The sequence below is a fragment of the Geospiza fortis genome, unplaced genomic scaffold (assembly GCF_000277835.1).
Source record: "Geospiza fortis unplaced genomic scaffold, GeoFor_1.0 scaffold111, whole genome shotgun sequence".
NCBI classification, from domain to species: Eukaryota; Metazoa; Chordata; class Aves; order Passeriformes; family Thraupidae; genus Geospiza; species Geospiza fortis.
Window position 1 is genome coordinate 3,830,235 of NW_005054321.1, and position 23,607 is coordinate 3,853,841.

The 23,607-nt window shown below is 40.8% G+C and overlaps 1 protein-coding gene across 1 annotated transcript in view; it reads left to right on the forward strand.

Moving 5' to 3' along the window:
• Window positions 1-23,607, forward strand: part of DEPTOR (DEP domain containing MTOR interacting protein) — a 77,733-nt gene that overhangs the window by 17,363 nt on the left and 36,763 nt on the right. Inside the window, exons 2-4 of the mRNA XM_005420697.2 lie at window positions 7,597-7,775; window positions 9,760-9,883; window positions 15,444-15,622. Of these exons, the coding sequence (XP_005420754.1) occupies window positions 7,597-7,775; window positions 9,760-9,883; window positions 15,444-15,622 (482 nt within the window). The remainder of the gene's footprint in view (window positions 1-7,596; window positions 7,776-9,759; window positions 9,884-15,443; window positions 15,623-23,607) is intronic.

Below are 23,607 nucleotides of genomic sequence, written 5' to 3' on the forward strand. Positions count from 1 at the left end.
GCTGCATTCTGGGCATTACAGATCTGCTCTTCCCCAGACATGCTGAGAGATGGGTGTTCTTGTTTCTCAGGTGCTCTGAAACTTGCTGGTCACAGCGCAAGTGCCTACCAAGGTTAAAGTCAGCTTTGCCCTTTGGGTAAAAGAGGTGTCAGCCTTGCTGCACAAGGGACCCCACCCTGTAACTTTTTTGGTTCCCCTACCCCCATGGCATGCCAGGTGCATCCAGGAGAGGAGCTGTCACACAGCAGGGCTTTCTGGTACCCACAGCTGTTTGTGCCCTTGGTGCAGCCCCTATTCTTGACTCCAGTGATGCAGGCCTGTAGCTGAACATCCGATTTCCCAGCTGCTGGTCTGTCTCTCCAGGTTCCTGAATGGCAGTGCTAGAAGAAATATCTGTAGCAGTAGGATTTGGGCTCTCTGACCTGTATTTTCCCTGTTTAGCCCATTTAGCATTTCAAAGGAACATTCTCTTTTTTCAGCCACGTTACTGAGATAACAGGCCTGCATTCCCTGACACAAATTTAATTGATTTTCACAGGCCTCCCTTGAGACCTCACTGCATCTTCCTGAATTTGCTATGTATAAAATAATTCCTTTATTGAGAGGTGTTTTTACATAAGTCAACAAGAGCTGGTGAGCTTATTACCATGTTAATCCAGTCATAGGATGTCTGTAATCACAGTTCTGCTATGGTTTCTGGTCTGTACTTTGGTGGACTTCAGTTTAGATTTGGGAAAATATCCTTGCAAAAATTAATCCTCACAGTACACATTGATTTAATAAGCCTAAGAATATCCATTCAATGGAGACACAGAAAATTAACGTGGATACAAAACCTAGTTGATTGATATTAGCAAAGATGGCTTGGTTTTGAGTGAAAAGTACATCAGTTCTTTTGGGGATCCACGCAGTACTATCCCATAGAGTTTGGCCGGCATATATTTGTCCTGTGGTGCATCCCAGCTCATCCATAACTGAGTGAGAAGCACAGTTATGTCTGACTTCCATTTAGAGAGGGAGGGCGGTGATTTGCTGAGTTCTGACAGCTCCAGCCCTAAAAGTGAGCAGCCTGACTGAGACAGGCAGTCTTCTGCTTTCCTTGTAAGACTAGGGGCAGGTGAAAAAAAACTTGCCTGTATTCTGTGTTTTCCTATTTATAAACCCCAGTTTTATGCTTTCCAGCAAGACTTTCTCTCAAGGTTCAAGTGCACAAGCAGTTAGATATAATATTAATGTTTGAACACATTTTACTTTAAAGTGAAATGCAAGTGAAATGGCACTTGGCAGGGAGGGAGATTAGTCACTTCACAGCTTCTGTAGGTTTTACAAGGGATCTCTAGTTTTATGACAGATCAATACAAATACACAGATTTAATTTCTTCAGCAGTCTGGAGTACTCTGGAGGCTGTGGCTCTGAATTTCTGGCCTGAATTTGTGGGCTGAAAGAGTCTCTCAGAGACATCATGTTGATTTCATCCCAGACCCTGAGCAATGCCTGTGTCTGCTCCCCAGAGTTTTCTTTAATCCCTGACAGTGTTAGTAAGGTATTATGAGCATTGGGGATGTCCTTGTGCACCTTTGGTTGCAGGCTTAGTGGCCTTAGTACTTTCTGAATGTATTAAAAAAGAATTCATAAAAGAGGCAGCCACAATGTTTTATTTAAAGCCACGGGGACACTGGTGAACTGTCATTTCTTTAGAAGCTTTAGGATTTCCTCTACAGTACACCAAGAGATGGTTTATGGCTCTGTGTTCTGGCATCTTCTCACTTTGACTGCATACATGGCTGTGGGCAAAAAAGGGGAGGTTATCACAGTGATGTGAACTGCTATCAGGAGCTGCTTTGAAAACACTTTCTAAATGTATTTGAAATGGCAGAATTCCTGCTCTGCTACAGCTACCAAAACCAGAAATATCTTCATCCTATTTCCAGTAAGACCCCATGTTTTAAAGGGTAATTTAGCTCCTGTGAATATCAAGTAACAGAATGAAGTGATTGCAGAGCTGAAGCATAAATAGAAAGAGGAACAGGCAGCAGTGAAACGCTGACACTTCAGCTGAGACTTGGCAAGCCCAGCTGGAAATGCTTGTCCCAGCAACACACACTGCATTCACAGAGTACCTTCAGGATTGCTTCTGTGTACAAAGTTCATATCCTCACTGACCTATTTTATTTTTTTGCTGACAGTGCAAAGGCAAAAGTTTAGTATAAAGGACATTTTAAGTAGTTTTTTCCTGGGTGTGTATATATACACAAATGCCACCTTATACTGATTTATTTTGTAAAGAATCAGGTGTGTACCTGACTTGTAAGTTTTGAAGCAGTGAGACTTCTGCTTCTAAGTCACTGAGATGCTTTGGAAAATGTGATTTTTTGGTAAGATGCCTGTCTACCATCCTGTTGACAGGTCATATGCTTATGTTAGAAACACCAAACTTTGTGACCTCTGGGAGGATACAAAACTGTTCTATTTCAAACAGAAAGGGGCAATTCTACCAACCAGTGGAGAATGTAGGATGTCCCTTGAGAAGAGGTGTGAAAAATCTGTGCTCTTTGGCCACCGTGAATTGTCCTGATCTTTGGCAAGATGCTTCTTTTGTCCATGTATGTTTCTCACAAAGGACATCATGACTAGTTTTCCTTGGAAATGAGTAAATCCTTCTCTTATAGAAGTTTCGTATATACATGAAACTTATGAAGGAATTTTAAGATGGCTGAAACCACGTGCAGGGCTTTGCCTCTCTGCATATAGCTGCTAATTTTCAAGGGATCTAGTACAGTTTTGTTCAGTTTACCCAAATTTGATAAAATTGTAGTAGTTCAATGAATGCTGCGTGGCAGTGCTCAGTCTGGGATAGTCACTGCAGCCAAGGGTGTTATGCAAGGTGTAACACACGAGCAGTAACACACGAGCATGCCAGAACTCCTCAGCAGCAGTTGAGCATGCTGAGGCAGGACGTGCATTGTGCTGTGGCTAATTACATCATCAGTGTGTATTGTTCAATAATTAATAAATTTTGATAGGGATTTCTATTTTAAGTGATCTCCTCACTGGTGTTTTGTTCTTCCATTAAAACACATTTTTTCATCCAAAGCATTGTGGACAGCAGTTTGAGGGAATTGGTTCTGGCCCTCTACTCCCCTCTGGTGGGACCCCACCTGGAGTGCTGTGTCCAGCTGTGGGGTCCTCAGCACAGGAAGGACATGGACCTGTTGGAGCAGGTCTAGAGAAGAACCCTGAAGATGATTAGAGAGATGGAGCACCCATTGCAAAAACAGAAACACAGACTGAGAGTGTTGGGGCTGTGCAGCCTGGGGAAGAGACTTTATTGTGGCCTTCCAATATTTAAAAGGGGCTTAGAAGAATGATGGGGACCAACTTTTTAGTAGGGCCTGTTGCAATAGGACAGGGGTAATGGTTTAAATTAGAAGAGGTAAATTCAGACTAGATATAAGGAAGAAATTTTTCTCAATGAGGGTGGTGAAATCCTGGAGCAGGTTGCCCAGAGGGGTGGCAGATGCCCCATCCCTGGAAACATTCATGGTCAGCGTAGAGGGGTTCTGAGCAAGTTGATATAACTGAAGATGTCCCTGCTCATGTTGGACTAGATGACCTTCAAAGATCCTTTTCAGCCCAAACTGTTTGTGTGTCTGCAATTCTATGGTTCTGTTATATGTGCATTTCATGTGTGTGTGTGGGTGGGTGTCTCAGGAAGGCTAAAAGAGGTGAAAGGGTGGAGCACATTATGGAAGTATTCATACCATGTTGTTTATTTAGAGTGTCCGGGACCTGTTCCTTGCACATTTTTTGAGCCCTGCTAGGATAAGCATAGGGACTATATAGGATGTAGAAACTGGCAGATTAATTATTCAGAAAATTACCAGGGAGAGCAGGAGGTTTTTAGGTTTTTTTCACTTGTAGAACTCAAGATTGGATAATGCTTTGTAAGATCTATGTTAGCCAAGCACAAACTACTAGACTTAATAGAGGGAAGTAGCTGGGTGAGATATTTGGACTGTGGTTCAGTTAATGATATGTATTCATCCAGCATGTTGGCCTTTTCTGGGGTTGGAAAGGAAAGCTAATTGTGCTGGCACTGTCTCATAAATCCTTTCCCACTGGTTCAGAAAAGAGGCAAGGAACTTCAGAATGCATAATGCCCCTGGTGGAAATAAAAATGCCCCCATTGGTGAAAGCCAAAATGCAAGTTTCATGTAGCTGCTAGAGCAATTTCATCCCAAGTTAGTGCATCATTCTTCATTTCTCGGCAAAATTTAGATGTTTCCATTATCATGAAACTGCCTAATGGCATCTGAACAAATAACATTGTTCCAGAAAGCTCTGAACACATTTACTGCAAAGCAGGAGCAGTGTGTTCCAAGTTACCTTGTTCCATGCTATGTAGGAGGAAGACACTTCTGTTTGTAGCAAGAGTCCCTACATATTGTCAATTAGGAGCAACTCCTATTTAGACAAGCCCCCAAGAAAACTATGCTGGCATACATGCTTGCAAATACAGCCTTTATTTGTTGTAAGCATGAGTAAGGGACATGGATATAAATTTGTAAATATTAAAGGCTTGCATATGCCTGTTGAGCTTCACAGGCGATTGCTCAAATGCTCTGGATCTCACTCACAACGTTTTCCTCAGGTAGGGCAGACTGTGGCCTCACATGCCAAATCTGGCAGGTGATCTTGAATAATATATGGAATTATATATGGGTGAGGTAATGATACACACAAAATTGGTTTCTGGTGTTAAGCTATTAAGTTGCAGAAAGTGGGTCAGTATTTCAAAGGCTTGTTGAATCAAGGTGTCTCCCTATTACCCTTTGTTGTTTGCTTGTCTTCTCCCCCTTCTCCTCTCAAACTGGTCAGGGTTTGTCAGTCAGTTAATTCTCTTGAGCAGCTCTTGAGAAAAACTTCTTCTAGTGAGAAAAATGTGTTTGATGCTAAGTTAGGTGTTTTCCAGTCATCATGCAGACTGACATAAAGTGATTAACATTACTTAAATGGAAAACATCAAGGACTTTGGGTGAGAAGCCTGCTTCTCAGTGCCAAGGGATAAAAAATTTACCACTTCACTTGAGTATTGGTTCCAGTGTATAATTGTATGCACTGGTACATTTTATTCCTTTTAATTCCATTTGACTTGGCTTCCGAAAAATACCTCTGAGCACAGACACATTTTTTAAATTCCTGCCTGAACCTTTGATTAGCACACTGCAATATATACCAATAAGTTTATGGGAGGCTTCTATATTTGTAATTTAAACTATGTACAGTGTCAATTTATTGAGCTACTTCTCCTCTAGATAGAGTTTGATTTTTAGCAGATTTGTAGAGGTGAGGGAGCCTTGACAAAGAGAGCAGCGTACACCACCAGAGAGGAAATCTGAATTCCTTTTGTGTTATTCCAAATAAATAAGTCTGGACATAATTCAGTATGGACATAATTGGCATAGACTGCAGAAGCAATTCACACATTCATGTGGAAATTCAGGTTTGTTAAGGGTCATGTGGTCATGTTTTCTTTGACTTAATGATTTTGTATCCTCTTAGCGAATTTAGATCCACTTTAGCAAGAGAGTGGAAATAATTCAGATAATGAAATGCCTATGAGTTTTATAAATATAGACAAAAAGGTCTAGAGAGGGGCCTTTTTTCTGAGTGAGGCAAAAGATTGTAGTGGGAACCTGTGTCTTTTGACATGACAGAGGAATTGAAATACTTATAAGCCCACCAACTGCAGGAGAGCCTGCAGCTGGAATTTAAGACATAAACGCTCATTTCTGGGGCTCTTGACTACTGGCTTGTTTGTGAAATGTCAGACCAGTCCTATGCTCCTATGCAACATGTGGACAAAGAATTTTGTAGAAGGGGTTTTTCCTCTTGTGCCAGATGAGCTCCATCCATTCAGACTTACACTGCTGACTGACAGCTGGATTGGGCTGTCTGCCTTTGTGTGATACACTCTTTTTCTAGTTTTGTTCTTGCAGGTTATTGTGTAACATAAGACCAGACGAACATTAACAGAACCTGGAATGTATTTTAATTGTAAAGCTCCATCAGACATACTGATAATTGCATGTTTTATAATTAAAACTGTGAATGCTTTTCTTTCTAAGCATAGTGACAGCTGTTAGAGCACATCTGGAAAATATGCTTTAAGCAAAAGCATTTTAGCTCAGAGAATTTCACAATCTGTGGGATATTTATCAGCATTTCTTTCCAGAATACTAATCTGATTTATCAGTTTTTTTACTATAAAAGTCTTGCTTTTTTTAAAATGATGTTTGCAAATCTGGCTTTGAATTCACACCCCAGATTGGTAATTCCAGTGTACTTCAAGGCTAAATGCTGCAGAACAAAGCATTGCTTTACTACTATTTTTAGGTAGAAGCCTACATAAATCTTGTCTGATGCCCTTATAAATTTCCTTCATTGATTTCAGACAAATATTTTGCCTTTTTATGATTTTAAAGAGAAATTATTGTTTCATACTGGAATTTCATTGAGAGGAAAATTTCTCATACTCCTGCTCTGTGCTTCTTGAGGCTCATGTCAACACCTTTCTGTGCTACGACCCTTGTACCACCTACAGTTATTACAGCATTAGTCAGGACTCTTTGCAGTCAGTGAGAGTGTTTACAAGTAGGACCCTGGCCACTTGGAAATGAACAGCAGTGTTTCTGGTTTTGATAGGAGCCCAGGCATTGTTGTTTCTGCACTTTCCTCAGAACTGTCATATAGGCATTACAAAACCAGATTTTCTGATATGATTCATTAAAACGGAACAAGAAAGCAAAACTTCAACTTTAAAATTTCTATCGGCTAATTTATTGCTAATGTTGCTTGTTTTGTTTATTTGGAAAAAAATGACTAAACATAAAGATGTAGAACCCTAAAACTTCACAGTATTACTTTAATCAGGATCTTGCATTCTGACCCAAGCATCTCAACCAACTTGCTTTCAGGATGATGAGGGAGATTTTGCAGAGAGCATTTGTCAACAGATGCCTAAGCGAGAAATCAGTTTCCTTTATTAGGAGTAGGAGGCAACTTTTTAATGATAGATTACACTGTGTTGGCGCAGCTTCACACCTGAATTTTAAATCACAAGTGCTATCCTTGTTGTGCAGTTGGAGGCAAAATGCAGTTATGCAACCAAGCAAGAAGCTACAGCTGCAAAAACTAATGAGATTAAAAAAAATCTACAGCAGCGATACTATAAAATAATATGGAACACATTAGTGGTAATGTGGGAAAATTAATTCCAAATTATTGACAGTTTAATTGACCTACGGGAAGTATTTTAATGGAGTTAATATGCTGTGCTGTTCTTCAGTTTTTTTAAACTTTTCTACAGAGCAGAAAACAAGTTTTTCCAATTATGGGGTTTAAAGTTGTAACAAGTGGTTGCTGTGGGTCCCCTGGCTGTGAGATGCCAGCACTGGATGTGTGACTTTTCTGCCCAGCACCTGCAAAGCCCATCCTGTGGGCAGGGTGTGGGTGCCATTGCTCGGCTCTCATCCCAGTCTTGCTGCCACAGAGGCTCTTTGCAAATGATCCTTACACGGTGATTTGACCCCCAGGCTCCGACTGCACGAGGAAAAGGTCATCAAGGATCGGCGACACCACCTCAAAACGTACCCGAACTGCTTCGTTGCCAAAGAGCTGATTGACTGGCTGATCGACCACAAAGAGGCCTCTGACAGGGAGACAGCCATTAAACTGGTGCAGAAATTACTGGATCACAGCATTATCCACCATGGTAAGTGCAGTATCACCTGCTGAAAAGTTCTAAGCTAAATTTATTGACTGCTGTGAGACAAAGGGGAATCCCACTCCTACTCTTCAGCCATGTGTAGGACAGGGAGGATCCTTTCCCTACCAGATATGGAGCATCTCTTGAACTGTGCTGCTGTGCAAGGTCACCTGTGTCCTGAAGGAGATGAAAGCCTGAAGAGGTGTGATGTTCCCCATGGCAGGGGGGAAACTTACTGGAGACTGTGATGTGTCTCCAGAGCAGCCCCAGCTGGATCATGTCCCCCCTTTCCTGCAGCTCTCATTTCCCTGCTCCTAAGAGCACAGTTCTCCAGCTGAAAAACCCATCTTAAAAATCAGCCAGCCAAGAAAAAAAATAATTTTTCTCACGTGGATTAGTTCCCTGGCCCTGGCCCTCACAGCAGCTGCACAAACATTAGTGCTGGTACAGCTGCAAGAAAGTTAGTGGTCTGGCTGTGCCCTGATTAATTTTCTCCTAAACTTGTTGTCTATTTGAGATCTATTCCTTTCAGCTTCTTGAATAACAATTCATGCTCATGAAAAGACTTAAAATTCACTGGTAGCATTTAGTTGCCTTTTGGGGGCACAAAGAGGCTGGGAAGCACATGAGCAAAGAAGATCCAAGGCCTCAATTTCAATCCTTTAGTATTACCCATTTCAGAATGGCAAATGTACCATTTGTTTCTTTTTAAAGAGAAAACTGAGTGACTATGAACAGATGAATGTTGACTTTATGCAGAGGTCACTGTATGTGCAGCAATGCTGCTGCTGTCTGCAGTACATTAACAACACCTTAATTAATGTCAGAAATGCACATATTGAATGAGTGGCACTTCTACAGCTTCTGCTTAGCTATTAAATGAAAATTCTGGGTTGTTATGGAAACTGGGACTCATGGTAGATAGTTAAAGAATAAAGTAATTATAGGGTATTCAAATCTTTCTATTTAATCCTCTATTGAGAAAATGTCAGTGAAGAGTTGCATGGATGCCTGAGTGACTTAATTTAATTGAGCAATAGATATTTTATTGCTGAATGCTTGTTGAAAACTCTAACAACCTTCAAGCATTTTCTACCCTACCATCCAAATGAAAACTGTAGAAGAAATTTTATATATATATGTGTGTGTCTAGATACTAGAAATGGAACAAGTGTTTCTTGAAAATGTTCATGTATTGCACTCTAACAAAATATTGTGTGAAGTGAGCTTGGGCAGGTAAATTCAGAGAGGCTCTGCAAGATGCTTAGAACATTCTTTCAAGTGCCCTGTCAAGTAAAGGGACCCCAGTTCCTGCTTCTGTGGTGCAGAAGGTCCCCCATGTATGTGGGTTGACAGCTGTGCTAGGAGCAGCTTGCTTGGGATAGCTTTCCCATAGGTTTATGCCCTTGATGGGGCTCTGTTCTGCATTTACAAGAGCCCATGATCAGCTGCTGTTCTACAAACCTAATCTGGCATTTCTCAGTGTGCTCACATTGTACCTACCATTGGCTAGCTGGCATGGCAGAGCAATTGAGACAGTTTTAAGAAGGCAGAAGGCTTTGGTTTTAACTGTTTCTTTAGGAAGTCTCAGGTTTCCTACAGCACTGCTAACTGATAGGAATAACTTCAAGAATTTGGCAAACCTTAAATTATTGGGCATTCTACTCTGGTGGCCTTTTAAACAAACAAGACAACAGACTGTTTTCATCAAAAGGTTTTTTGGGTATGTAGTGGATGGATGCTTTTATGCTGTTTGTATTTGCAGTAATACTCAAAAAACTGATGGACACTTCTTCCCCTCACCAAGAAATTTGGTTACCTCTCAATGTTTTCTTCAGCCTTTCATTAGAATGGAGTAAAGCTGTGTGCTGAAGAATACAGGGGGTTAGATGTTTGCTTCAAACCTCAGCAGTGGTACCTGCTAGATGGATCCTCAGCTACTTAACATGTATGTGAATTTTTTTTTTTGTTTAATTATTTTATGTTTCAGTCTGTGATGAGCATAAAGAATTCAAGGATGTCAAACTGTTCTACCGCTTCAGAAAAGATGATGGGACGTTCCCACTGGACAATGAGGTGAAGGTGTTCATGAGAGGACAAAGACTGTATGAAAAGTATGTTGCATTCAGTATTCCTAATATGTTGATAATAGTGCCATGTGAGGCAAATGATACCTGTTAATTTATTTTTGAAGCATCAGAGGCTTTCAATGCATGCAGGAATGGGTCTGGGAAATTCCATTACTTCAGTTGGGAGTCCTTCCCTCTCTTATTTTTCTTTTGCTTTTCTACCATATTCACTTGAGGCATTTTGTTTAAAATCTGATGCCCCAGATTATAAATACATCCTATATGAGAATTCAATGTGAATTGAAGCCCTTGAAATCTATTCTGTAAAAATAATTACAGAATTATTTGTCAAAATAATTCAAATAATTACAGAAATATTTTATATGTAAAAGCATAATTATAATTCCTAAAACATTATTGAACAAGCAGCTACATGTCTGTGGAGACTCCATATCTTCACAGAGAGGTATGCTTTTAAATCATAGGTGAGATAAATTTTCAGTGTTCCAGTCTACAAAGTTTCAACATCAGAAAAGTTATGTTAAAAGCAATTTCAAAAAAATCATTAACCCAACCAAGAGCATCTGATTACCTAATTTAAACAGATTATTTTACTGAGATACTAAATATCCCACTGGATTACTTCCATCAAGTAACTAGGTATCATAACCATACTTCCTAATATTAAATTAAAGACATTTTTATTCAGTATGTAGAGATTTTGACATGGTACCTTCAAGGAGAGAGAAGAAAATGGATATTGGCATATGCTACAAATTAATGCAAAAGTTGTGATGTGTTATTTAACAAAAAGCTTGAAATATTGCTCTAGACTGAATACCACCCACTCTTCTGCTTGCTTGGAGCAGAAGCGTGCAGCAGCCAGGAGAGATGGATGCTGTGTTTTCTTGATGAAGGAAATTTGTTTCCTTCTAAAAAAGAACTCAGGAAGCTCACAAGTTTAAAAGCTGATAATAAATATTATTTTCAAGGTTAGCTGGCTCTGAAGATCAGTTTGGTGAAGGAACAGTGAACCCAAAATATAAACAAATACTTGTAAATGCCACTCCTTTTGTTACACCCATCATATAAAATTCCCCAAGACACAATGACTGTGACTATTTAAAGGAAAAATGTAATAAATTGTATAAGACAGAAGAAAATGCATCACTGGAGAAAATCCTCCACTCTATGCACAGGGACGGGTGAGATGAATCAGCTACTTTCAAACTCTTCTGTGTTTTACTAAGCACAGCCTTTGCTCTTTAGACTCAGTAAACATGCAGTGTCTACAGGCTTGTCTGAAAAGCAGATTAGAGTGTATACAGTTCTTTTTTTAGTCTGTATTTCTATTTCAATTATCCATAAGAAAAATAATATTTTGTTGGCAAGGCTGGTGTCAGTCTTGTGCATGAAAGGAGCCATAGTAGAAAGAACTCTAATAGTGTCTGCTTCCATCACCATTTCTCTGAATGGAGAAGTATCCCCAAACCAATGTCTGTGATCCAGTTTGTCTAACTCTGTAGTAGAAGAAAAACATTCATAACTGTAGAGAGTGTTCCTATCTTGGCAAAGGAGCACCTGTATGTGAATATAACTGCATCATTGTGAGGTGCTTGCTCCTAGGCAACGTATTTGAAGGGTTCAGAAACTTAAAACAGCCCTGAGTGCTAAATATAGTATAAATTAAAAATACCTGTAATTTCAAAACCAGTATGTGATAATCAAAGGTAGTCAAAATTCTCCATGGATCATCGGAAGTATTTTGTATTCATGGGAGATAAGAAGGCATACCTGGGCTATCTGGGCTTCACTTTGTTTATTGTAGCAATTCCCCTGTGCAGAGATTTCAGATTTTGTTAGTTCCTTTGCCTATGCACCTTTATTAGCAACACCACAATTTCACTGGATACACTTTGAACTCAAAATCTAATGCTGAAAGTCAGGAAGAGCTCTGCAGTGAAATGTGTGATTGTGTAATATATCTGTTGTATCAGTTTGCTGATAGTCTTGAGAAAGAAAATATTAATTCAGTGCTATTAAAATAATTACTAAATGGCAGCAACCAGAGAAAAGTATTCATGCACAAACATTAAGTCATTTACCAGCACATTCAACTTGTTTATCAAAATGCCTATGGGCCTGATTGCAAGAGAAATGCAGCTATGCCAAAGGAAATCTGTCCAAATCCAACACATTTTGAAAATCTGTGTCTAATTTTGTAGAGTTTGTTGATCTTCACTAGGCTTTGCTAATTTAAGATAGACATTATAATTATTTTCTGCTCTTTTCCACTCTCTGATTGGGGCTGGAGTACCACTAGGTTCAGAAGCCAAAGCAGTTTGTTCTTGCCAAAATTGTGGACATTACCCAACACCAGTCCATGCAAATTTGTACCCTCAGTGGGTAAAATGAACCAAATGCTTTAGGAGGATCAACAGGTTGTTGCATGGATGTCTTAGGCAGGTTCCTTACCTTCAGACAGCTGTTTTGGGTAAATGCCTTGTTCTCTGCTCTGGGACATGGGAACATCAGGACTGTCCCTCTGCTGAGGAGCTCCCTTTCCCATCTCTCTTCTGCATGACCACAAAGCTCCTTGGAACCTGAACTCTCCTTTCTTGTGCATGACCCCCTTCACCCACTGTGGGCATCCTCGGTGGCTGTACCTGTGGGATTGGAAGATTTAAAATCAGTCTCTGGTTGTAGTCTCCCTTTATTTGCACTGTAAATCATGAACCAGTTCAGATTCCCTGCACATCGTTGCAAACTTTGCTAATCCTGTCTGTGAATAAGCTTTGAGGTTCAGGTTTATAACTAGAGATGAAAACTGCTGGATTTCCTACAGTCTTGTCTGAAATTGTTGAGTAGTTTATAAGATCTAAGGTTGGTGTCAGCTTTCAAGCTCTACAGGACTGCCCAGATAGGTTGAATGAGATAAACATGTTTCCTGTTCAACAAAACTCTCCCTGCAAATCTTTTATAAATCCAGCACGGACCTTTTGTAGCTTTAAAAAAAAAATCAAGTTGTTGCAGGCATCTTATTTTTATGATTGCAATTCTCAGTAGGGTTTGGTCAGACACACAAGATTGTTGTTTCTGGTGCAGTCATGTACAGGAGCTACAAGTCATTTCATGATGCTGACATCAACTGAGATTTTTGAACCAGATTTCACAGTGAAAGAAGTGCAGATTTATGGTTTTAATTTCAGGAAATCTTTCCGATAATTTTGAGACTGCATTCTTGGAATCACTTTCAGTTTAACTCATCAGTGGTTGAGTTGCTTTTATCCTCTGGTGTAGTTATTTTGATAAGAACAAGGTTAAAGATTTCTTTTGAAAAGGAGTTTGAATATTGGTGTTTGGGTAAATACATTCCTTTAATGCAGGACAACACCAGCTTTAGCAAATAATACGTTTTGGCATTAACAGCCTCAAGATTTTTGGAACAAGGAGAAAATGGAAGAGTAAAAGGAAGTTTCCAGTTCTGCCTAATGAAAGGCCAGGCTTTTGATTGATGTAAATTGGTACAGTTTTGTTGACAGCCATGGAGTTACAGTGATTTACTTCAGTGAGTGACGTAAGTCCATGGATTGCTGTGTCTGGGCTTCTCAAACTGGCAATTTGTCGTGTCTGTTTGTTCACAAGTCCAAATCCTTTGCAGTGCTATTCTGGGCTTATGCAGAAGGGTGTGAAATGTCAAACTGAGTGTTTTTCCACTTGATATTTTTCCAGATTTCTTTTGTGTCTCTGTAAAAATCTAACCATTAGCACTGCCTTATTAAGGACCTTTCTATCTATGATTTCAATGAGGCAGTCAACTAATTATAGACTCATCAAAGCACAATTAACGTAATCCTGAGGATTTTTTATTTGGTGCCTGCAGAGCCTGGGTAACCAGTTCTGGGTAGCCAGTTCTGGGTAGCCATGCAGCAGATGGTACAAAAAGACACAAGCCTTGGCATTGCATTTCTTTTCTGTGGGGGGAAAAGCCTGGTGAACGAGACACATTTAAAGGTAGTCCCTTGGAGCGTAGTAGGTCTGTATTAGATGTGGTGAGTGTGGGACAAAATGCTTGTAAATTAAAATATTAAAACATAATGAAGTCTGCAAGAATTCTGAAGTCAATACGTTGTCTTCAGCTAATGTGGCTTTCTCAGCTCTTACTCAGCTCAGAGGTGCTGGCAATGACACACCATCCAAAGGAGCAGCTCCTTGTGCCACCACTGACACACAGCTGTGGCTGAGCAGCCTTGGCCTGGTTTGATGATCTGCTACCTGGGGGTCAGATCCTGTAGGTTCAGGCCTCAAGTTAGTGCTCATTAAAGTAAAGAGAAGAGTCTTTTAGATGAAATAACAGAGGTTGGACCATGTCAAACCTCTTCACTGTAATTTCAAATGAAACTTCTCTCTGTGTTCCTATGGCACAGATTTTTCTGATGCTTTCCAAAGGAGATGAAGTTATATTCTATAATCTCTGGATATGCTGTCAGTTTAAGATGCAGATGGCTCATGTATGGATTTACTTGAATTTCAATTCCTTCATCAGAAGGGCAAAGATTCAGCACTTCCAGAATATGACTGTTGTAGTTCAGATGTGCCCTTATTTCAGAATAGTTGTTGAAGGGAGGGGACCTGTTACTCTTACATGGAAAAAACAGTTCTTGAACTATTACTCTGAAAGTCTTACCACTAGTCCTATTATTAGCCTACAATAAATAATATAGTTATGAAAAATATTAGGTTAATAAGGATGCTGTGGTGCTCAGTCTCTCCCCAAAAAGTGGAATTCTGTATTACAAAGAAATGATTCTCATTTCTTCTTTAAAACTGCCTTTTGCATTAACAAAATATTGAGGCTTTTTTTTTTAAGACTGTGTCATTTGCATGGGTATCTTGAATAGAGGAGAGTTTTATTAGTATCCTTCAGCTGCTCACATGCCAGTTGCTAGGAGATTTTGGGACATCTCATGATGTTCCTCTGACTGGTGTTACACAGGGCCAGCCGAGGCACAGAGAGCTGTGAGCCTCAGATGTTAAAATGTGTTCAGGTTCATGTGCAGCTCGCTGACTGCAGCTGCATCATCAAATGTTGGATGCACAATATTTATCCGCACCCAATCCACAGAACTACCTTTTTTCCTTCTCTTGAATTTTTCTGCAGCTGTTTTAGAGCTTATGGAGAGAATTTTCAAAGTCATTTAGATGACTTTGGGGCATAGTCCTGCTAACTGTAAATATTAATTAAGAAGCTTTGAACACATTAGTTACATTTTGGTGCTTTTAGGCTAATTTTTTTTTCAAGGCTGATTATGCAGTAACTTTTAGAGAATGTTAAACACAAAATAGGGAAATGCAAAACCCAAAAATCTAATTTTCTTTTAGGGGAAGAAACAAGAAAGCATGAACTTCATACAGGGATATAAAGCCTAAATTTTTTTATTAAGTGATTGTCATTCACTTCCTAAGTAGATTGATAGCGTGAGGAAAGATTTAGTAAGTCAGTGAAAGCTTCATATGCATTTGCTTGATATAAATGAGATTTGCCAGAATAGATCTGGAACTGCTTTTCTGAAGAACCAATTTTCCCCCCCCACCACCACACCAGGCTGATGAGTTCTGAAAACAGCCTTCTGCAAGCCAGGGAAGAGGAAGGAGTGAAGTACGAGCGGAGCTTTGTAGCGTCGGAGTTCGTGGAGTGGCTGGGGGGGGGGGGGGAGGCGGCGACGCGCAGCGAGGCGGAGCAGCTCGGCCGCAGGCTGCTGGAGCACGGCATCATCCAGCACGGTGAGAAACCCCCGCCAAGCAGGGAAACCGCGCTCACTGGAGCGCTGCCTTCAGCTCAAATCACGCGGAGGGGTGTGGTTACCAATTGTTGTGGTGTTGTGAGGGTCAAACCGCGCTCACTGGAGCGCTGCCTTCAGCTCAAATCACGCGGAGGGGTGTGGTTACCAATTGTTGTGGTGTTGTGAGGGTCCCCAGGACGAAGTGAGAGATGAGAATTGACTCCAAGTTCTTAGAAGGCTGATTTTTTATTTTATGATATTATATTATATTAAATGAAAATGATATACTAAAACTATACTAAAGAAGGAGAAAGGAGACGTCAGAAGATGTCTAGCAAAGAATGAATAATAAAAATTAGTGACTGACCAGAATGCTGACACAGCTGGACTGGGATTGCTCATTAAGTTAAAACAATTCACATTAAACCAATCAAAGATGCACCTGTTGGTAAGCAACCTCCAAACCACATTCCAAGCAATCAGATAATTATTGTTTACATTTCGTTTCTGAGGCTTCTCAGCTTCTCAGGTGAAAAATCCTGGCGAAGGGATTTTTCATAAAATATCACAGTGACAGAGGGGCCCTTGTCTTTCTGATCAGGATATGTTTAGGTTCTAAATCATTTCAGATAGGAGTCTAAGTAACTTTATTTAGTAGAAGTATAGCTTTTTCAAAAGAGCATTGTATTCTGAAAATGCTTCCTCAAATGCTGATTATGGCAGGAATTTGAAACCGTGTAATGACAACTTAAGGATGTGGATGAAAATCAGTACTCCTGTCTCAGAATCTCTGCTGGTCAGTGACCCTGAGATATGTAGAAGCCTCTTTTTCCCAGCCCGGCAGTCGAATAAGGAGTCAAGATTTTTCTGTTCTTGTCCTCAAGGTTTTTTATTATTTCTTATCTATAACATTCTTTCTCTGACCCACCACAGATCTGTCTGGCCGGTTGGATTGAGGCACACTGCCCACCCTCGGGGCAGTGTTATCTTTTTATACTAAAAACTACGTGTACATTATTTACCATAACTTCCCAATACCTATCACCTATGTTGGACAGTGAGTTTCTACCTTAAACCAATCCAAAAGTGCCAACATCACCCAGAACATGGAGGCTAGGAAGAAGAAAAAAGAAGGACAAGGCACACCCAAATTCCTCCATCTTGGGACCCTGAGCCCCCATTCTAAAACCCAAAAATCTATTTTTCACCCTGTGACAAACTGGCTATTATTCTACTTAAACTCTCTTGACTTGTAATTCTTGTATAAAGGTGGTAATTTGCTCCATGGGTCAAAATCAAAGTCACAGGTGTCCTGGGCTCTGTGCCAAGGTCTCTGAGTCCCCCAGGCAGGGGCTCAAGCCATCCAGGACAGCCAGAGGCATGTCCTGGGTTCCAACACTCCTACACTTGTAGTAATTAACCTGTAGAACTTGCCATCTGCAATGTATATAATTGAGGTAAATAGATTTGTAAGGATCAAATAGGGATTAGAACCATAAATAAGCTAATTCCTGTATGCAGGATAAAAATTTCAGGGTCTGTGTATCCCCCTACTTGTAGGCAGAACAGAGCATAGTCTGATGCTAGAAAAGCAGCTTTCCCCCTTGGGCATGTAGCAGAGTTGTTCTAGTATGTTTGGGCAGGAAGGAGGATGTCACTTTTGGTAGAAGTGTTATTGTATTTTTCCTGGTGGTATAACTTCTTTGAGGCAGGAAACAAATATTTCTTCATGGTCCAGTATTAATGTGTCTGGCAAATACACCTTCACCACGAAGCTCCTTCTGTTAAGGGTGGAGGAGACAGAATTTTCTGTCTCTACTGCCACAAGGGTGAAGAAATAAACACCCCTGGCCCCATTTTACATGTTGTCATTATCTATTCTCAATGCACGTTGCCCTTCTGTAACCAGGCATTTCCCACCGTAGAAGTGGCAGTACCTCTGGTGCAATGAAGGGGTGCCAGGAGATGACAACAGAATGGCAGAAGTTGTTACCTACATTATGTAGTGCACAGTGGGAAAATAATCATATCCTGGTGGTCCAAGTGTTGTTGCATTAAACCTAATTCTGACAGAGGGCAAACAGATGATACTAGCAGGCTGTTAGTACAAAGGTGCTGGATTGACTATGTTGCTTGTTACTTCACAAGAAAACCCGGTTTTAATGAATAGAGCAAAATGGGCATGTAAGTGGCCTGCACAGTTCTGTCATGGTTCTAATCATGTTCACGTTAACTTGCAATTATTAGAAGCTACTTCTGAATGTTTACAGTGATCAACTTCCAGTTCTATAATTACTCCTGTGCTTCCTATGATTTATGGGGTACCAACTGCTCAGAGCTTGATGGACAGGAAAGGTATGCTACCCCTCCTCTTTACAGCAGCCATGATTTCATTCCTATTTTTACCTGAACATTTTCTGTGTATTACATATGTGGTAAATTTTCCTTACTACCCTGGGCTCCCAAACCAGGACACTTAGAAAAAAAGTTTAAAAAAAATATAAGTGAGATTTGTGCTGATAAAGATATTTTTTGCAGAGAAAATAAAGTCAGGACTTAACATTTGCTGCAAAGGTGGTTTTCTTAGATACTGAGATCTTTGCAGAACTAAGAAAGGCAGGATGTGGCTTTTCTTGCAGATCAACCATTGTTTCATTAACTAAGGCAAATGCTCAGCCGGGCACATTTGCAGGGAAATAATTTTGCCCCTTTCAAACCAGGTTTCAGGGGTCATTCCTGAGTGACACTGGCCCTGCTGCTCTAGGGATAGCCCTGGCCATTCTGCAGGTTTATCCCCTGCCCATCATTTTCTTGTAGTCAAGAGCATGTGCAAAGCTCCCCCTTAGAAAGAGATTTGAAACTCATGAAGTAAAGACAGGGTTCTGGGAATTAGTTGATTGCTGAGGAAGTGGTCTTCTCACTTGTCGCCAGGTCATTGCTGCAAGGTACTGTCATCTTCCTCACCCAGTTTTTGATAAAACAAACATAACTGAGTGGGGATTTCACAAGGACTTGATGGGGATGTTGGGAGTAAAGTAAAACTGAATGGTGTCCTTGAGATTTGTCTTCTTTGAGTGAACATCCTTTGTGCACACTTTCTCCTTTGTGGAAGGAGATTTCATTCATTTCACTGCAGCCATTTGTCTAGATAGTGTTAGGAATATTTATGAAAGTACTGGCAGAATTAACATGGAGCTGGTTTGAGGTTCATCTTAGCAACTGGATATGATCTATGCACATTGAAGGTTCTTGTAAATGCTGGCTTCCTCTTAGAAGGGAGCTCGAAATGAGAACTTCTGGTACAGAATTAGGGATATAAACTGTAAAACAGCAGGAAAGGTATTCTCTCCCCATACCCTATCTTACAGAGTTCTAAATCCAATCTAAAAAAAAAATATCTATTTTTCTGTGGCTTAGTACCATAAATTCATTTCACCATACTTCCTCTGTTTTGTCTCTCATCAGCAATACCAAAATGTTACTGGACACTAATTGGCATCCTTGTTGGTAGAACCAGCAGAAAGACTCTTGACTGAACAGCAGTGGAGAATAAAACATTTCCTGTTCTAAAGGCAATCTTTTTCTAGCAGTATTGTTTGATATCCACAATATGGAATAAAATAAAACTTGCTGCATTATTCTTGTTGAAGTATTTCTTACCCCACCTAAAATAATAGAAATAGTTGCATCAAGTTGCCAATCTCAGTAGTAATTTTCCAGCCACAACTGAATTACGCAATGTCTTTTTTCTAGTACTGACTTTCATTTTAATTACTCAGAGAAGCTGTATTCTGCAGCTGAGGCACTGTATTCAAAATGGCTTCCTGACACATTTTTCTTCACTTTAATTGGTCAGACACCAACCAGGTTTCACACAGGAAACAAACACCGATGGTAATTTTGAAAGGAAAACAGTGGTTTAAGAGGAATTGTATAAATGCTGCAAAAGCATCAAATTCTTGGCTTTAAAATAATCCTCCTGATCTCTTTGGACATATATAACTATACATATTTCCCCTGCCATGTATGAAAATGATGAAATGTATTTAAGTGCTGAATTGCTACCTGCCAAAATCTCACTGGCCCACACCAATCTCTGAGATTTGCTCCATTGGTTGAAGCATGGTGCTAATAATGCAAAGTTGTGGGTTTGATCCCCATATGGGCCATTCACTTAAGAGTTGGACTCAATGATTCTTGTGGGTCCCTTCCAACTCAGAATATTCTGTGAATCTGTGAAAGCATAACCCACAAAACACCATTACCACCATTTTCACAAACAGGACCCAGATTTCCTTTACTGTGTATTGGTATCCCATGTAATATGGAGTAAAGCCCCCATAAGTAGCAGGGAATTGTGCATTTTGCATTTATTGAAGGCTAATGTTAGGATTGTAGTTGCCAGTAGTTACTTGGCGCTTGTGAGCACTGATGGCCTTCATCCAGAATATAGAAATAAAGACTGTGGGAAGAGTTATAAGTTTGGTGATGCACATAAAGGCTGGGACAAAAGGTGTGTGGAACACATTTCTCAGCTGTAGAAAAGCCCATCTGGTGAGGTGTGTAGAGCTTGGTAATGTTAATAGATAAAATTTTCCTCCAGGAGACTGGATCCTTCTTAGTTCTTCTCCATATGAGCATGGTGGGACAGATTAGCTACTGTGGTCAAAATTCACATGCATCAGGAGAATTTCTCTGCCAGCTGCCAGCTCCCAGGCAGATCAGGCCAAAGCAAGGATGGTCTAGGGGCAGGCAGAGGACAGTGTGAGCACCCACACATAGTCACAGCCCTTTCTCAGTCTGAAAAACAGAGACACCGAGATGTCCAAGAACACAAGAGGGTATTCACAGAGCTCTTTATGGAGTAATTTTTGGCTCATACTTGCTTATAGCCCTTTCTGAAGAACTTACCCTGCACCTGCAGCCACAACAGCAGAGCACTGCTGACATGACAGGTAGAGTCTTCCTGTCCTCCTCTAAGGACTCATTGGGTGTGAAAGCTTGAGGGATGGAGAAACATCTGCCTGCCTTGCAGAAACTTTTAAAGTCTGGAATCTCCAGTGGTAAATAAGTTGAATTTAAATCTGGTTAATACTGCTAAGAGAAACCAGTGCTGTCTTAGGATAGCACCTACAACTTGCAAGATGAATATTTGCATTTCTTCCATGGCAGCAACCAAACCATAGCTCATTTATTAATACTTTTCAATGTATTGTGAGATGTAAACACACAGGGATTGCCTTGTACCACAGATGGTACCGTGTGTGCTGCCGGTTGAGCCTGTGAGAAATGGGGGCCTAAGCAGCCAAACTCATCCTCTCATGCCACATCACATTCTGTTCTCTTTTGTAGTTGTGGTTTCCCAAGCTGCTGCTGACCTTCAAGTCCATGTGCTTGGTGTGATTTCTTCCCTGACATGTCCCCAGCATCTTCCCTGAGCAGTGACCACAGCACAGTTCAGCACGAAGCATTTTGCAGTGGCTGTCCACTCTGCTCCGGGGGGTTGGGATGTGGATTCCCAGACTCAGACCAGCAGCAGAATAGGTCTGGTGAGGCTCTGCTCTCCTGAATGATTGAGGGGTGTAAGAGTCGCTTTTAGAGATAACAGCCTAGCAGCTCTCTTCTTTGGAACCCATGGTCTACCTGGACTGTAAAGCCTTTGATACTGTTTCCTGTGATGTTCTGCAGAAACTGTATTTCCATGGTGTGGATGGGAACACTCTTCGCAGGGCAAAAAATTGGCTGGATGGCCAGGCCTGGAGGCCTCCCAGGGCTCAGTGCTGGGGCCTGGACTCATTATTGGGGCCAGCCTTCTTAATTATCTTTGTTAAGGAGATCTTTATCAAGGGGTCAAGGGCAGCAAAAGTGACTTTATGGATGACACCAAGTTGATTGAGAGTATTGATCTTCTGGAAGGTAGGAGGGCTCTACAGAGGGATCTGGACAGTCTGGAGTGATGGCCCAAGGCCAGTGGTGTGAGGTTCAACAAGACCAAGGGCTGGGTCCTGCACTTGGGACACAACAACCCCACGCAAAGAGCCCCATGCAACACTCCAGCTTAGAAATGAGTGACTGTAAAGGTGCCCATTGGAAAAGAAGCTGAGCCCAGATGGTCAAGAAGGTTAATGGCATCCTGGCCTGGATCAGAAACAGTGTGGCCTGCAGGACCAGGGCAGGGACTGTCCCCCTGTACTCAGCACTGGTGAAGCCACATCTGGAATCCTGTTCCCAGTTCTCGGATCCTCACTTGAAGAAGGACATTGAGGGGCTGGAGTGTGTCCAGAGAAGGGCAACAGAGCTGGGGAAGGGTCTGGAGCACAGCTCAGGTGAGGAGCAGCTGAGGGAGCTGGGGGTGTTTGGTCTGGAGAAAAGGAGGCCCAGGGGAGACCTTGTCACTCTCTCCAGCTCCCTGAAAGGAGGCTGCAGCCAGGTGGGGGTCGGTCTCTTCTGCCAGAAAACAAGTGACAGGGCAAGAGGAAAAGACCTCAGGTTGCACCAGGGCAAGTTTAGGTTGGGTTTTAGGAAAAATTTATTCTCTGAAAGCGTTGTCTTTAATTGGAACTGCCCAGGGAAGTGATGGAGTCACCATCCCTACAGGAATCTAAAAGATGTGTAGATGTGACACTTATAAGGACATGGGTTAGTGGTGAACTTGACAGTGTCAGGTGAATAGTTGAGCTTCATGGTTTTAGAGGTCTTCTCCAACCTAAGTGATTATATGATTTTGCAGTGCTAGGATTTTCTGATGGTAAGAAATATGTGGTAAGATGTCTTAGACATGATATCAGCATCTTCAGCCTCCACCCTCCTTTAAAATACCTTTCAACTTTAAAAAGTTTTATTGAGATAATTGCGCTAGATCACACCTGAAGTGTTCAAGGTAAATGTGTTCTGCTGGCTTAGCACAGAAGCAGGTGCTTATCTCTTTTCAAGAGTTAATCTTTTGTCTGCAAACTCCACTGTGCAAATTACTTTCTGAGATGAAAACCAGCACTTTGTAGTGACTTAGTGAGAGGAGTAAATGTTGCGACGTGCTGTGTCCCTATCTCTGCAGGAAAGCCTTATATTTATATTTAATTGTCCCTATTCTTTGCAAGGGCTCTATACCTTGATACAACAGATTCTCTTTCTGAAGATGATCAGTGCATTTTGTTTTAAACATCAAGACACGTGATGCAATTGAAAGTTTCTTATAATTGTGGAAGTGGATTAAGTATCTAACTAAGTATTATTTCCCTTGCTTTTGTTGAAGAGCTTTCCTTCTCTTCTAAAATTGCTGTGAATAATGAAGTATGTGCTGCTATATTTACCTTAGATGTCCAACTGGTTATGATTAGCTGATTATGATTCACTTGCAGTGTGAAAACTTGCCATGTATGTGAAATGTACTCTTCCTTAATTCAAGATTTCTCTTTGGAACCCCTTTCTTGGAAATATCAACTGCAGATAGAAGATTACAAGTATTATTGAAGCATACATATATCCTTGACTTAATTGATCATAGACTTTCTTCTCCAAAATCAACACATATTTTTTTAAAACATTTTTTAGTTAATCTAAAACCTGAATCACATCACTCTTGGATATATGCAAGCTTTCATTATGATAAAAACTATAAAACATCACATTTTTACAGCTGTTGCCTTGATTTATCTCAGTAAAACACAAGCCTTCAGTTAGTCAATGATGTCCTGCAACACAACTTTGTTTTTTTAAGTCCTGTTGCCGCCATGCTGATGCCAGGCAGAAACACTCACAGTTGTGTGGCAGTTCCCATGTGTAGGGACAGTAACCTCACTCACAGTAATTCAGCTGCTCATGCTAAATCTGGAGACCACTTTGCATATTTTTCATGATTTTGCCCCTCTAAGAAGTAAAAGAATAAGAACTTTGTATGTAATTTATGTAATTGTATAAACCCCTAGATCCTTAGTATGTCAGCTTCTCATTGTTCTCTTGCAGTTGTCTTTATCTACAGCAGGCATG